Source organism: Olea europaea, chromosome 10 (genome assembly GCF_002742605.1).
Source record: "Olea europaea var. sylvestris chromosome 10, O_europaea_v1, whole genome shotgun sequence".
NCBI lineage: Eukaryota > Viridiplantae > Streptophyta > Magnoliopsida > Lamiales > Oleaceae > Olea > Olea europaea.
The window spans coordinates 8547831-8563212 of record NC_036246.1 but is presented as its reverse complement, the minus strand read 5'-3'; the positions used below and the strand labels follow the sequence as shown (position 1 = coordinate 8563212).

The 15382-nt window shown below is 34.2% G+C and overlaps 1 protein-coding gene across 1 annotated transcript; it reads left to right on the top strand.

Moving 5' to 3' along the window:
* The first annotated feature begins 1869 nt into the window (after nt 1–1869).
* On the top strand, nt 1870–15016 carry LOC111401138 (protein TONSOKU). The gene is made up of 19 exons (XM_023028732.1): nt 1870–2281; nt 2887–3681; nt 3933–4109; nt 4193–4284; nt 4918–5016; nt 5253–5731; nt 5815–5858; nt 5946–6206; nt 6582–6729; nt 7871–7987; nt 8854–8954; nt 9054–9177; nt 9346–9458; nt 12336–12447; nt 12658–12762; nt 12862–12928; nt 13043–13163; nt 13516–13689; nt 14065–15016. Exons 1-19 carry the CDS (start codon nt 2000–2002, stop codon nt 14728–14730), a joined length of 4077 nt encoding a protein of 1358 aa, XP_022884500.1. The 5' UTR covers nt 1870–1999; the 3' UTR covers nt 14731–15016.
* Nucleotides 15017–15382: the final 366 nt, after the last annotated feature.

Genomic DNA, 15382 nt, shown 5'->3' with positions numbered 1-15382 from the left:
TGTTCTTTCTTTTATTTATTGTTTCTGAACTTATTATAAACTTGTGAATTGTGGTTTAGATATAAAAGTACTATTAGTGTGCTTAGATGATTAATAAACTTGTTTATGGTTTGGAAAAAACGAAAGACGGATCGTATTGATTGTGTGAAAATATTAAAATTTCGTAACTAGTACTACTACTTTCTACTTTCATAAAATAGCTAGAGAATGAAATTCGTTAATTCCCAATAAACCGAAACTCAATTAATCTTTGAACATCTAAATATATTCCGTTCAATCCTTATTTAACATCTCACTAGCAAGACGAAAATGAGTCTTAACCAAGCTATAATAATAGAACGTAATTATACCTTTATTAACTGCTATACGATAATATGAATGTAAAACAAGAAAAGGTAAATAAAAATGAAGAAAGATGTATTTGTTCTATTAAAATATTTTAGCAATCAACTTTAAAATAATTTATTCATGAGTTTCATAGTAAATATGAATGTAATTTAACATTTAACATTATTAGCTCTCGTTTAAACTTATATGTTAACTTATATTAAATATATTATTATAATATCGATAGGTAAATCACGGATTAAAATCGAACCAAATCGCAAATTATGGTTTGATTTGGTTTGATTCGAAAAATAAAATAGTTTGATTTGATTTGAAAAAATTTCAAACGGCATAAAATAGTTTGAATTGAAAATATAGCACAAACGGTCCAAATCAAACCGCATTCACCCCTAGATGTTTGTTTATTTTAGATGATTGTTATAGTATTTAATGTTTTTCAATTAATTGATTGCTAATTTGATTGATATTTTTTTCAAGGGAAAAAAAAGAAGAAATATAACACTTTATAATAATTATTGTGAGGTCCAATAGAATATAGAGATATATCACTATGTCTTGAATGACTTCAACATATATTGTAGTATTTGTAATGCATTATTTTATGTTCGCATTTTGTATATAGACATGCGAAAGTCACATTTAGGCCCCGTTTAGTAGCCATTTTTTTTAAAATGCATTTTACCCTCTCTTCTTTTCAATCACACATTCTTTATTAAAATAATATTATACGTAAATCAAAAAACTTTTTCTTATTTTTCAACCACACATTTCACATCAATTAACTATTCTAAAATACATTTTTACATAAAAATCACTATCAAACACCCCTTTAAGAACATTTTTAATTTTACTCGAGTGCCTTTGTTAAATAAAATGTGAATGTTAATCAACGGGACTAAACAATTATTGTAATGGTTTTGAGTTGTATTATAATGACATAATAAAGGGGGAATAGAAATCTTAGTTATACAATAATTATAAGTTGGCTATTTCGCTGAAGTTACTAATTAGAAGTATATCGAGTATTGAAGTACATAATTTTTCGAAATCACTATTATGGGCTCGTTTGGTAGGGATTTTGAAAATTGATTTTTTGACCGTTAGAAGAAAAGTGGGGTCCACATGTGATAGAAGAAGTAAAAAATTACAGCTTGAATAGTGAAATAACGGTCAAAAAACAAAAAATCAATTTTTTGGAAAAAAAAATCAATTTTTTGGAACAAAAAATCCCTACCAAATGTGGCTTATATTACCTGTCTATAATAAATAAGTCCCGATATACATAAATTATGTATATAGAAGTGTCCATACCTCCGTCTATAATATCTTGCACTTGTGAAATTTCGTTCATCAGAATACATCACAAGTCAAAATGGTTGATACGAACTTGCTCCACACCCAACGAGTAAAGGGGGATAAATTATTAATTTGTATAGTTGTGGGGCAAAGATATAATTCCAGTTTTTTTTCTTTTTTTATGACTTTTATTTTTGTAGAACCCTATTTTAGCGGGATTTGCATTTCCCACTTTTTAACATTTTAACATTTCAAAATCCCGCCACCATATTCATCTCAGTATTACCTGCAAAATCCCCACAGAGAATAAATATTCAGATTGAATTCTTCTTTTACTTCTTAGATTGAATCTAAAATGCGACAGAAAGACGACGCAAGCCACCAGTTGAGCGCAGCGAAGAGGGCGTACAAGAGCGCGGCGGAGGTAGGGAACCGACAGGAAGAGGCGCGATGGGCGAACGTGATTGGGGACATACTGAAGAACCGCGGTGAGTATGTGGAGGCACTTCGATGGCTGCGAGTAGATTACGATGTCTCTGTCAAGTACTTGCCGGAAAAGCAGCTGCTTCCGACGTGTCAGTCCCTCGGCGAAGTCTATCTCCGCCTTCAGCACTACAGGGACGCCCTTATTTATCAGGTACGGGCTTTACTATTTTGGAATATTATTGCCCGAATTGTGATTCTTTCTGGTTGTTTGGACTTTGGGGACAATGAAAAGCACCCTGTTCAATTCTATATCAGGAGGGCGAGGTATAATAACAAGTGGGAGTTAATGGGTATTTTTCTTGAAAAACGACTTATTAAATTGGATTTAATTGTAGGGGCATTCTATTTAATTATCCTAAATTTTTAATTGGGGTTTTCTCCAATTTGCCTCACTTGAAGTTGATGGTTTCGAGTTCATGTCTGTGATCAGTCAAATTCAAATTTTGAAATATATCATTGGTGATTAATACGATATTCTGCCCCAAGTTAGTTTATTTGAATTTCGGTTGACCTAAAAAGAACAAATTGATGAAGCATGTATTGGGTAACAACTTTTCTCATTTTCTACTCAACAAACGTTAGTTGCTTGTTATCTAAACTCGGATATTTCATTTCCTTCCTCTATGCTGTCTCAACCTAATTCCTATTCTATATGAAGTTACACTACTGCATAGAAGTCTCTCTATGTTCTTTTAACTGTTCAGTTTCTGCAGTTCAATATTACCCTGTTGAACTCCCATTGTTTAAACCTGTCAGAAAAAGCATTTAGAGCTTGCTAAGGATGCAGATGACCTCATTGAGCAACAAAGAGCCAGCACTCAGCTTGGTCGAACTTACCATGATATGTTTTTATCTGACGGTGACCACAACTCAGTTAGGAATGCAAAAAAGTATTTTGAATCTGCCATGAAACTTGCTCAATTTCTCAAGGAGAATCCGCCATTGAATAAATGTTCTTTCATAAAGGAGTACATTGATGCTCATAATAACCTGGGAATGCTTGAGATGGATCTTGATAACTACAATGAAGCAGAGAAATTTCTTGCAAGAGGACTACAGATATGTGATGAAGAAGAGGTCATAGAGAATGATGATGCACGTAGTAGGCTTCATCATAACCTGGGAAATCTATACACTGAGCTGAGGAGATGGGGTAAAGCTCAGGAGCACATTTCAAAGGATATCATAATTTGTAAGCAAATTGGGCACCGACAAGGGGAGGCAAAAGGTTATATTAATCTTGGAGAGTTGAACTACAGAAACCAAAAGTATAATGAAGCCATCTTCTCTTATCAAAAGGCACTTGATCTGGCAAAATCCTTGGAAGATGAGGATGTGTTAGCTGATCAAATTGATACAAATATTGAGATTGTAAGAGAAGCAATGAAGGTGATGGATGAACTCAAGAAAGAGGAGCAGAATCTTAAAAAGCTAGAAAGGAGCACAGAAATGGCTAGAGGCATGGCAGCTGAACGGAAGTGTCTCTTGAAACAGAATGCATCTCTTGATTGTCTTGTAGAGAAATCAAGGATGATATTTTTGTGGATAAAGGTATGCATTGACCATTTATATTCTATATCCTATATTCTTTGTTTTAGTTATTCTTCCACTCTTAGTTTGTTCTGGCCGAAAAATTCACTCCAGTATAACTGGAAGTAAAAAAATTTAAGATGTCCTTTTGATGTTCCAGGAAACTTGAGAACATCTCCACAAGAGTATATTTTCTTTTTATCTATTATTCTCTCATTATTGATTGATTAAAGTATTCAAATTATAAAGTCCATATTTTATTTTGTGCTTAGCTTCATGAATACGGAAAGAAGAAGAAGAGGATAGCAAGTGAGCTCTGTGACAAAGAGAAACTAAGTGATTCATTTTTAGTCATTGGAGAGTCATACCAGAAGCTTCGAAAATTCACCAAAGCCCTTAAATGGTTCAGAAAGAGCTGGGAAACCTACAAGTCAATTGGCAACTTGGAGGTGACCTAAATTATTATTTTATTTTGTGCTCTATATCATGGTCATCTGTAGCCGGTGGACTTTTCTAAAAGATAGTGTTTCAGGGGCAAGCATTAGCAAAGATAAACATTGGAGATGTTTTGGATTCTGTTGGTGATTGGAGAGGTGCTCTAAATGCATTCAAAGAGGGGTACAGGCAAGTAGCTTCTCTAATCGCTTTTTCTATTTCTCTACATGGAATGCCTTTCAATTTAGGGCACATTGAATTAATTACGAGCTAAATAACTGTAAACTACTTGGCTATTATGTAGTGAACTATGTAGTTCACAAGCGTGCACTATTTGGTCTTCTCACAAATATTGGTTCATTAGTTATTCAGTGCTTCATTCATGTTCAATCAACTATTACTACAATAAATATTCAGTACTCCCTACTTGGTACTTCTCAAAAATCTAGTTATAAATTAGTTTTCTGTTTTTCCTGTAGTGTTTAACCCCTATCTTCAAGAAAATTTTTCTCATGTTTCTCTCTTTCCTCCCTCTTCAAAAATACACAAAAAAGACACAACACACGCAAACGATATCCGTACCATATATATTATCAACAATATGCTTGGGTGGTTATGAATTTGCCTGTATTTCTGCATGCATGCAGCACATCAGTACTGATGAGGCCTAATTGAACTAGGTGTGAATGATGATCACAAAACTGTTACATGTTTTTCTTGTTGATATCTCAAAGCAAATATTTTGATACAAGATTTGCAAGAATGATATTTAACTTGAGAAGATCTATTTGATCTGTGCTTATGTGTTATTCTTTGTTGCAGGATAGCTGTTCATGCAAAGCTTTCCTCTGTTCAGCTGTCAGCTCTAGAAAATATACACTATAGCCACATGATCCGCTTCGATAACATTGAAGAGGCCAGGCAAGTTTTCATTCCAAAACATCTTTGCACTCTTTTTAGGGAAAGAAAACGAAATCTCTGAAACGATGGTTTACAAAGAAAAGTAGTTTGTCTTAGGCGCCAAGCTTTCATTTTTTTTTTTTTTTTTGTATTTGAATTCTCATAATTGCAAACGCTTACTTCATTGTGTTTCTTTCTTTTTAAAAAATCGTAGAAGTTAAAATTGCACATTGAAATTATCTCTGGCTGCTGTATAGGAAGTCACAACTGCTAATTGACAAACTAAAGCAGTCAGAAATTAGAGAGCTTGAAGCTGAAAATATGGCTGTGGACTGCTGTTCTGAAACTGAAACAGAGTTGGATGATCTATCTCCGGCTGACAGATCTCACAGTAGCTTTTTACCAGAGAAAAGTAAATTGAATTCTATGAAATCAAAATTTAATGACACCCCAGATGAGTTGGATGAAGATACTCCTTTGATCTCCCTTCGTCAACCTAAAAGAAATTTAGCAAAGCTGAGAACTGCACGTGCAGCTGTAACCAAAGCTTCTACCAAGCCACCTGAATCATCAACCCAAAGCACATCCAGATCTTCTGGAAGCCTGACAATTGGTCGTAAACGAGTTCGTGTTATCCTTTCTGATGATGAAGATGAAGATGAAGGTGATGAGGTTCATTGTTCCAGTAGAACAGTTCATAAGTGCCCCACAGAAGGTGTTCCTACTTTAGATGAAAGTGAGAAAATTAATATGTTTTTTTCTGCTATACTCTATTTATCAAAAAAATAGACTAGTCATTAGTCTTCGTCCATGTTGCAGATAAAACCAGAAAATACTCATGCAGTCCTGTTCATGAATTCCAGGTGATAGCATCTCTCAACGAAATCCACCAGTTTTGTTTTGTCCATTGGTAACTAACTAGTAACTAGTTTGATTTTTTGGTTTGGTAGGATGCTTCACTGGCTGGTGCAAGATGTTCTGTCAGTGCCCACGCTCCTGTAAATCTTGACGAGAGCACTTGTTCCTACAAATCCAGGAATTCTAGATTAGGTGTACAGGATGGCAAAGACTTTATATCTACAAATACATATGCAGCGGTTGATGAATCCAGCTCAGGTGCAAATGCAGACAATTGCACCGATGCTTATGGCAATCTATTTGAGAATCAGAATTCTGCTGCCAAGTTGCATTCTTGTGGCGATGAACCATGTGTGAGTATAGTTGAGAATACGCTTAACTTGGCGATCATCATCTTATTAATCCTTACTTCCTGTATATCTATTTCATGTATTAAGAGAAGTATGGATTTGATACAGCTTTATTTCATGCAAGTGCTTATGCTTCTCTAGCATTTCAAAATTCCATACACATTGAGCAACAAAACTTACATTGTGTACCTGTTCTTAGCTGATGAATAATCACCCTTTGAAAAAATTTCGATACAAAAACTCACCAAAGGCCATGAATGGTTTTGCATGACAGTTGAATAAGATATGCACTCTTTATTCATGATTGGATCATGTATAATCACCTTGGTAATTACTACTTCTGCTATATAATCTTGTAAACATGTGTTTTTCCTGCAGCAACTTATTACATGCAAAATTGATGAAGATTTGGTACATATGAATCTAGATTCATGTAGAGTTGGTGGTAAACTCAACATAGAAGAGATGAAGGTTGAAGTGGCATGCTTATACTGTTTAAAACTCTCCGTAGAGAAGAGATTCAGAGGTATCCTACGGTACCTAATTTACACATGGTTTTAATTATTGGTAGTCACAACGTGGGAGTTTGAGTTTTGAAATATGACCATTTTTTAAGTGGATAAGATAAGCAATGTTAGGTACCTATATTCTAGGGCATATAGACCTTTTTAGAATAATTTGAGAGTGTTGGTTTGTTTGGTGTGATTATCTAATAACTTAGCAAAATCATGTCATAAGAATCAGCAGAGAACTAAGAGGTTATTCTCCAAGTATACTATGATCTGGAAAGGGTTTCAAGTATTATAAAAACAAGGATTTTTTGTTTCACAGATTTACATGAGCTACTATTTGTTTTGTATTTCATATTTGTTCATTTTACTATTATGAACCATTTCTTTGCAAATTTGTAGAGGATATTTTGACAATGTTATTTGCAAAAATTCCAAAAATAATTATCTTGGCTAAGGCAAGAGCTCGGCCTTAAAGATGGAAGTCATAAAGGTGAATATGAATCCGTATAATTGTTTGCAAGCTTTGTGTGCAGGTAGGTCAAGAAGCTTAGATAACATTGTTCGACAACCCCATACAATGACATGACAGTTTCATACTTTCTTATCCCTTTAACGTTAACTATGACAAGATTAAATTGGTTATAAGAAGTTGATGCAATGGGAATGAAAAGAAGATGCCCACTGTACAACTGTGTATTAAGATCTTACCCAGCAGATTTGAGAACGTTGGGCTTGCCAATTTTCCTTGAGTCATTACTTTTTCTTGGCTATTACATTTACATGTTGATATGTACTAAGTTTCTCAATTGCTGTGCTTTTCTAATATATTGTTATGTTCATGATAGATATTTCACTTAATTCCACCCTACGGCTGAGTATGCAGATTAAGCTTTATCTATTCAGGAAATAATCATGGTCTAGCAAATCTGCTTCACTAGTTTTTGAAAAGGATGATGTCTAGGATAAATAGCAAAAGGAGGAAAGGAATGTGATATTCACGTGCTGGATTTCCTATATTTATTTTGTTCATCCTTTTTACAAGAGCAAAAACATGTCTTTAGTTTATTCTTTGACAGTGCTCTGTTGCCTCCAAACCTAATGTAGTTTTGAAGTATATATTAATGTACGCTAAAACATACTGCATGGTGTTTACAGGATTGGTGCCAGTCATTCAGCATATAAAGTATGGTGGAAGAATCCTTGAATCTTTGGAGACACTTGACGCTTTAGAGAATTATTCTGGAAAAGGCCGGATTGAGGTTTCTGTTGCTGGTATGTTTTCACAAGTGTAAAAAGCCTTTTACTCTAGTTACGTCAATCCTTTTGAGTTCATCTGTCTGTTCCTGGAACGCTTCACCCTCTTGCTAGTTTAATAGCATGTTTGGATTTCCTCAACTTATAATTTAAGTTGGTCATACGTTAATTTTAACCACAAAACTACGACCAACTTATCCACCACTCATTTTTATCAATTTATAATTTAAGCAACTTATAAACAATCCAAGCAAGCAAAAAGATTTTTGTAATGGAAGTATTCAACATTGCTGTCTTGGGCTGGCTACAATATGTCATTCTTGGTTTGCTTTTAGCAAATTTTTTGAGAAAGACACGGGATGATAATATAAAGCTGCTGAAGAAAGGATGACAAGTTTGACTACGACAAGACGCAAAATATCTCTTTAGTTACACATTGCATTCATGAGAGTAAATGAAGCACTTTACAATTCACATAAACCTCTTAACAGATTTTATGAATAATAAGGAGCAAATAAACCAACACTATGAAGCCAATGTTGCAAATAACATCTGGAGTTTCCAAAAATGGTCTATTCAAATCAACTAAACATCATTTCATCCTAAATGCTGGCATAAACCTAAAGATATAGTTTAACATTATTATGTGTTTGATGAGGGGAGTAGTTATTGTAACTCCATATTATACTTCAGGAACTCAAGTTTATACATTAAAGTGGAGTGTCTGCAGTAAAAAATAAAGTGTGAATAAAGGTGGAAAGGTGTTTCACTTGTGGAAGTCAATTTTTGCTTATTCTATACAACATAATAATGTACAATTCTAATCTGTAAGATAATATTGTGATATTCCATAGTCAACTATGAGAGATTTAATTCTTGAGCAGTGATGGTGCCAAAGAATGTGATGAAACTATACATTGACTGCTGCGAAGTACTATCTGAGCCACTCAATTTGAAAGTGCTCAAAAAGTTGTACAATTTAGAGGTATGATTTAGACGAAGTTGTGGTTCCACTGATGTTCTTGGTTTTTATGAATTTCCAGTCATAGTGAGAATTTTATTTTAATAATACACTTTCTTCTAGGTATCAGAGGATGAAGTTATTGTGTCTGATTGTGGGTTGCAAGATATTTCAGTAGCACCACTACTAAATGCCCTGCAAGCACACAAAACAGTTGCTGTCTTGGACCTTTCTCACAATTTATTAGGTATAATGATTTGTTCTTGGCTCTATTCATTTAGACATCGATAGTTGACAGAAAATGCATATGGGATTTTGTGTTTGCCTAGCATTTCACTTCCTAACTTTATACAGTCTTCATCATGAGTTCTACGTATCTTAGTAGCTTTTACTAATTTTATTGATTTTGTTACAGGAAATGGATCGGCAGAGCAACTTAAACAAGTTTTTACATCATCAGGACAGAGTTATGGTGGTTTGGTTCTGGATTTGCACAGTAATCGACTTGGTCCAACAGCTTTATTCCATGTTTGTTTAATGTTCTCTTTCATTTTCTTCTTTTACTTGGTTATTTCAATAGCTTTGCACTATCTTAAGTTTTCACCTTTATTTGTACATGCCATCTCAATCAACTAGACATACTGTGGATGCATAGACCTTGCAAAATGCAAATTGATATATACACCCATCATCTGCACTACGATATCTTTGGTTGCAAGAACCGTTGAAATAATAAGGACTTGATTATAAAAAATATGTCTTTGCATAACCTTATTTTGTTTGAATGGTTGTATGAGAAAAGTGACAATTCATTACAATGCTTCAATTTTTTTTCGTCTTCATTTTATTATGATTTTTTCTCTGAACAAGAATCTTTATAGGAGATGCTATTTCAAGACATAATATTCTAGTTAGGGCTATCCAATTATTAGATGTAAAATGAATGTCCATACTTTTAATTCTCAATATGTAAAAAATGGGGCACAACATTTACGTAGTGCAAAAGTATAGACGTGCTTTAAAATATTGTGAATCTTGAACTATAGCTTGGTAATCCTTGTAATATTGTGAATGTGGAACTATAGCTTGGCAATCCTTGTTCTACATCTTGACATTTTTGGAATTGAACAGTAATATCAATGTTCAACGTGTACTTTATTGAACATTAAAATATTATTCAGTGATTGATTATGTATGTCTTGCCTGTGAAAAGATGCTTTTATATCTTTAAGTTTTATTCATGCTCATCTTTTTTGTAATGCATGAATTTGTTTCTCATTTTTGTCCTTTAAACTATTGTTGTGGCACTTATGTGAATAAGTGGCTTGTTTAGAAGCACTCGGATGTTTTAATAGGTTAGAATGTATGAATAATGTTATTTATCCCCATCGAGGTTGGTTCCCAATGTTGTTGGTGATGTGTCATGAAATGATAAGGCCAATTAACTATGGGTGTGGGCATTTTTACTTAGAACCGGATCAAAATTAGGTAGAATTGATCAGTTTAGCTCTGGTTTATCTACTAAATGGGTTGGTTTGAGATTGGGCATTGAGAATCGATCGGTTCCGATCCGATCCTCAATGTCGGCTTGAGAATCAATAGTGAATGTGAATCTTCTAAATTTCTATTTTTGTAGGTGCTTGTATTAAGATGCACTAGATATTTGAATACGTTTCTTTTCTGTACAACAAATCTAATGGGTAATCAAAATCTATATAATTATATAAATACTTTATAAATTCATAATTTTAATGCAACTCCAATAGGAAAAAATCTTTCGTAAGAACTTAAATTTCTCGTTGTTTTCAAAGTAATCGACCATCAAGATTCATGATCTTCTCCTTGAATTTTGTTGAAGATAACGAGGCTATAAATATCATAGGTATTTTAATATATATTGTTGTGTAGGTTTTTTAAGATTAAATTTCAATCTAGATTATATATTTTATGACGAAGTTTAATAGCTTATCATTTTTTTGCCTTATCAGTTGATCTTTTGAGCATTAGAGTTGGATTTTTGTTTGTTTCCTTGTTTAATTGATTATTTATCATTAGAATACAAGAATACTAAGTGGTTTTATATTTAGTTTTTGTCTATTTTCACTCTGATAAGTAGTTTTGTACTTTATGTATATAACTTATTAATATAAAGAATTTGACCAGATCAGAACCAATTGGTTTAGTTCCATAGTTCAATTTGGTTCGGTTCCCTTCGGTAGTGCATCCACTCCTAATTAAGTATGCAGTTATGAGATTCACTTTATTGGTCTTATCATTTTGTTCTTTTATTTTTTGTGATAATTCTGTTGAATTTAAAAAATAAGAGACATCAGTAGCTTTACAAATCGATCAAGAATTTTCCCTATCATTGTCTACTCAACGGGACCCAATTCTATATTAAAAAGGTCAATCGAATTGCTCGACCATATGTTGAACCGTGGACTTGATCCTATCTATGGGGAATTTTTATCTTCTAATTATCGCTTAGGTGCCAAAGCACACTCAGTAGATAGATAGCCCAGTGTATTTGATCGTGAAAGTAATTGAGAACTTAGGGAGAGCTTTTTGATTTTTTGAAAGTTATTATGCCTTCGCCCATCATCCTTGTAAGCCAGCCTGCTCTCATTTGGTTTAACATAATTAGTTCCAATTTTCACAGCTAGCTTTATTGTCTCTACCAAAGGTGCATAGTGACGTGCTGATTTCTTACCCTATCGCTCGCACTTTCTAAGGGTTTCTACACTTGTAGAGTTAGGAGGGATATACATATAGGTTTTTCACAAGACAAATATTTGCCAATATAGGTTCGGCTCCACGCCAAAACCCTCTCGATTGACCTTATCTTTCATAGCATGCATTTTTGTTCGTGTTGCAACTGATTATGTAAGCTACGTGTCCAATGCATGGTGAACTGCCTCCAGTCCCCAAAACTAACTTTCTCAATGTAAGCTTCCTACCGCCCAAGGACCTAATTGCTGCCATCTGTGGCATTTGTCTTGCAAACAAGCCCTTCTCTTCCTTGACTAGCAACAGCTGTCCCGCTAAAGGAGGTCAAGCTTACACTAGTGCACAGGTTCCAGATAAAGAGTAGAATACAAGGAAATTGGCAAACTCACCGAATAATCAAGTCAGCGAGGTCGCCTTCCCTTTTTGCCTTCTTATAATGTAGCTGTTGAGGAAGCAATCACTACTCTAGAAATTTGGGGATCGTCCCCACTGGGGATAGATATTATTACTCATGATTTATACAATTTGTATTATTCTCTACTTGACATAATATTTCATCATGTCATCTTTAAAAAAACTTCAACACATTTTTGCCATTTTTAATTTTTGCAAATAAATCATAAAAAGGGTACATGTGTCTGAATATTCATAAAATGTTCTTTTTCTCCTAATTGACAGATTTGTGAATGCCCAGTACTATATGCTCGATTGGAAGTTCTTAACATATCTGGAAATCGTTTGACTGATGCATGTGCATCTTCCCTTTCAACTATCCTGCACACCTGCAAAGGTGAAGTGTTCCGCTCTTTTCTCGATTCAGTTGTCCCTGTACCATTATATGGTCACTTGTACCACAATACTAATGCACCAGTGAAGTTGTTGGAATGCCACTGACTATAGCTGTACTGGAACTTTACATGAGCGGATTCAAAATCTTTGTATAATATGGTTTAGTCATTATCATACAATTTCTTCATAGAAAATCTCTTATCTTTTGCAGCACTTTATAGTTTGAACGTAGAGAACTGTTCGATCACGTCAAGAACAATTCAAAAGGTTGCTGATTCACTAGATTCTGAATCTGTTCTTACAAATCTCTGTTTAGGTACCTCCATATAACAAGTCAACGGATTCCCTCTTTATGGTCTTCCTGTCTGTGACTAAAAAGATTTTCATGCTATTTTTTCCCATTTATTTTAAACAGGATACAACTACCCAGTATCTGGACATGCTATGGTTAATCTTTTCCTCAAACTTTCCACTTTAAAGAGGTATATAATATTCATTAATATTATTTTTCCTTTTCCATTTCCATTTCATTTCAATGTGTTTGGGATAATATGTATAATGTGGTCTTGAGTGTTTTTTTCTTTTGCTTATAATAGATTTCAAGAGCTCAATTTAAGTGGTATAAAGCTAAGCAAGCCCGTGGTAGATAGCCTTTGCCAACTTGCTAGGGACTGCTGCCTATCAGGATTGATGCTTGGAAGTTCTAATATAGGAAACGTGAGTGGTTCACATGCTTCGCTGTATCATAGATTCTCTTGAAGGCACTACTCTTGGCATTTGACAGAATTTATTTTAACTATTGATCAGGGTTGTTTCTTCCATTTGTATCTAAATTAATTACCATGGTATTATAGCATGATGATTTTGACCTTGGTCAACTTGCATTCGCATGTACTCCATACTTCGATGAATCTTTTCTTCTCTCTCTATATCTATTCTGTTATTGATGAATTACGAACTTTATGGCATTCTTGGACAGCGAAGTGGTTGACCACTTTTTTCTCCTTCATTTACTTATCTACTTTTGATGCTGACACCTTATTTGATGACTGAGGATATGCCTTTTCAGGATGGCGCAATACAGCTATTTAAGTCATTGTACAAGGAGACCCAAGAACTAGTCAAGCTTGATCTATCATCTTGTAGATTGACATGTGACTACATTGTTAGACTCAGCAATGAAGTTACTTTGATTAATGGTATTCTAGAATTTAATCTTGGAGGGAATCCCATCATGCACGAGGTTTGTTTTCTTTCATCATATGAATGTCTAAGCATCGAGTATTTGATTGTTTGTACTTGAAATGCATCTCTTCCTGATTCCTGGCTACTTTGAGTCAAAAATTGGGATTTAGTTGCCAAGTGAGAAAGTCGATGTCTATTAACCATTAACATTTCTGTAAGATGTCATGAAAGAGTTTCATAAAACATGCTTTCTAGTTTCTGCTACTGATATGCTTTTCGTTCTCGCCGTAAATGTAATGATGTTTTGCAGAAATGTCGTTCATATTTGTACTACACCATTGCATCTATTTTGTACAGTGCACGTTCCATTTATACAATGTAGAATACACTTTGCTAATCGTGCTTATGAAGCTAAATTAAAGCATAATTACAGGGTGGCAATGCATTGGCTTCTTTGCTCGCTAATCCTCAATGTTGTTTGAAAGTTTTGGTAGTCTGCAAATGCCAACTCGGTCTTGTTGGTGTCTGTCAAATGCTCAAGGCACTATCCAAAAATTGCTCTTTAGAAGAGCTCAACCTGGCTGAAAATGTCTCTCCAGATGAAATTCATTCTTTACAACACGCCTTTAGTTCTGTGAATGAGAACTTGAACCCTTTACAGAAAGATCTCGACCAGGCTGAATCTTTGTTCGAGGTGCTTCAACAAGACAAGGTGCAAACTGTTGAACAAGAGTCATCTGCAGTAAATATGAATGAGAATCAGCTTGAAGTTGCGGACAGTGAAGATGATCTAGTTGGGGTAGAAGCTACATTGTCTGGATTGAAAGATAGTCGTATGAACTCATCCCAAAAAACTTTACTTTCAGAATGCCAGTTCGTGCAAGAACTTGTTGCTGCTATTAAAATGGTGGGACAATTACAACTATTGGATCTTAGTCAGAATGGGTTCTCTCAGGAAGTTGCAGAAATGTTATACATTGCCTGGTCATCAGGTGCAAGAGCTGGTGTGGCTCAACAACACATTGAAGAGAATGCATTTCACTTGTCAGTTAATGGAAAAAAGTGCTGCAGTATTAGGTCCTGCTGTAAAAGGATTTGAGTCAATCAAATTATTCGGTTACTCCTGTGGCGTTGTGAGAGCTATAGAAAAAAATGTCATAGAAAACTAAAAGGTCACCAATTCATTCTATTGGTTTCATAAGAACTTTGTATGCAATTCTGGGAAATGGAAGAGTTTAAACAGATGGGAGACTAATGAAATTTACACTATTTTTTGTTAGGTAAATCCTAGCATGTGTAACTTTCACTTGATAGGAAGCTGGGACTCTTATTTATACAACATGCAGTAGCACACAAGAACCATATTCTTGTAACTTCGCACTCGCTCTGTTGTTTGTTTTTTATTTTTTCTCAATAGCTTTTACTGTCAGTAGAAATTAATTGCCATTTACATGATCTAAACAAAAAGAATATCAGCACTACTGTATTACAGACCTCAATTAGATATGTATAGATGAACTATTGCATACAATGTTTGATTATTTTAATTATTTTATGAGGAAAATGTAAAGTAGTAATTTTGTCATTTTTAAAAGAAACATGCTATTTCTGTTTGGTTCTCATTCCTTTCTCATTAAAATAAAAAATATGATCGTTATCAATTACATTAAGTCACCAAATTTGAATTTCTATCTCTTGTGTGAGATTCGTAATGACTATATTTTTTATTATCATTCTTCCAAAATTAAGAA

Excerpts from the sequence above, each read along its gene's own strand:
- LOC111401138 (XM_023028732.1), top strand. The coding sequence starts at position 2,000 with ATGCGACAGAAAGACGACGCAAGCCACCAGTTGAGCGCAGCGAAGAGG. Across the intron at positions 5,732-5,814 it reads TGTTCCTACTTTAGATGAAA|ATAAAACCAGAAAATACTCA; the intron begins GTGAGAAAATTA and ends TCCATGTTGCAG. Across the intron at positions 13,164-13,515 it reads GAAGTTCTAATATAGGAAAC|GATGGCGCAATACAGCTATT; the intron begins GTGAGTGGTTCA and ends ATGCCTTTTCAG.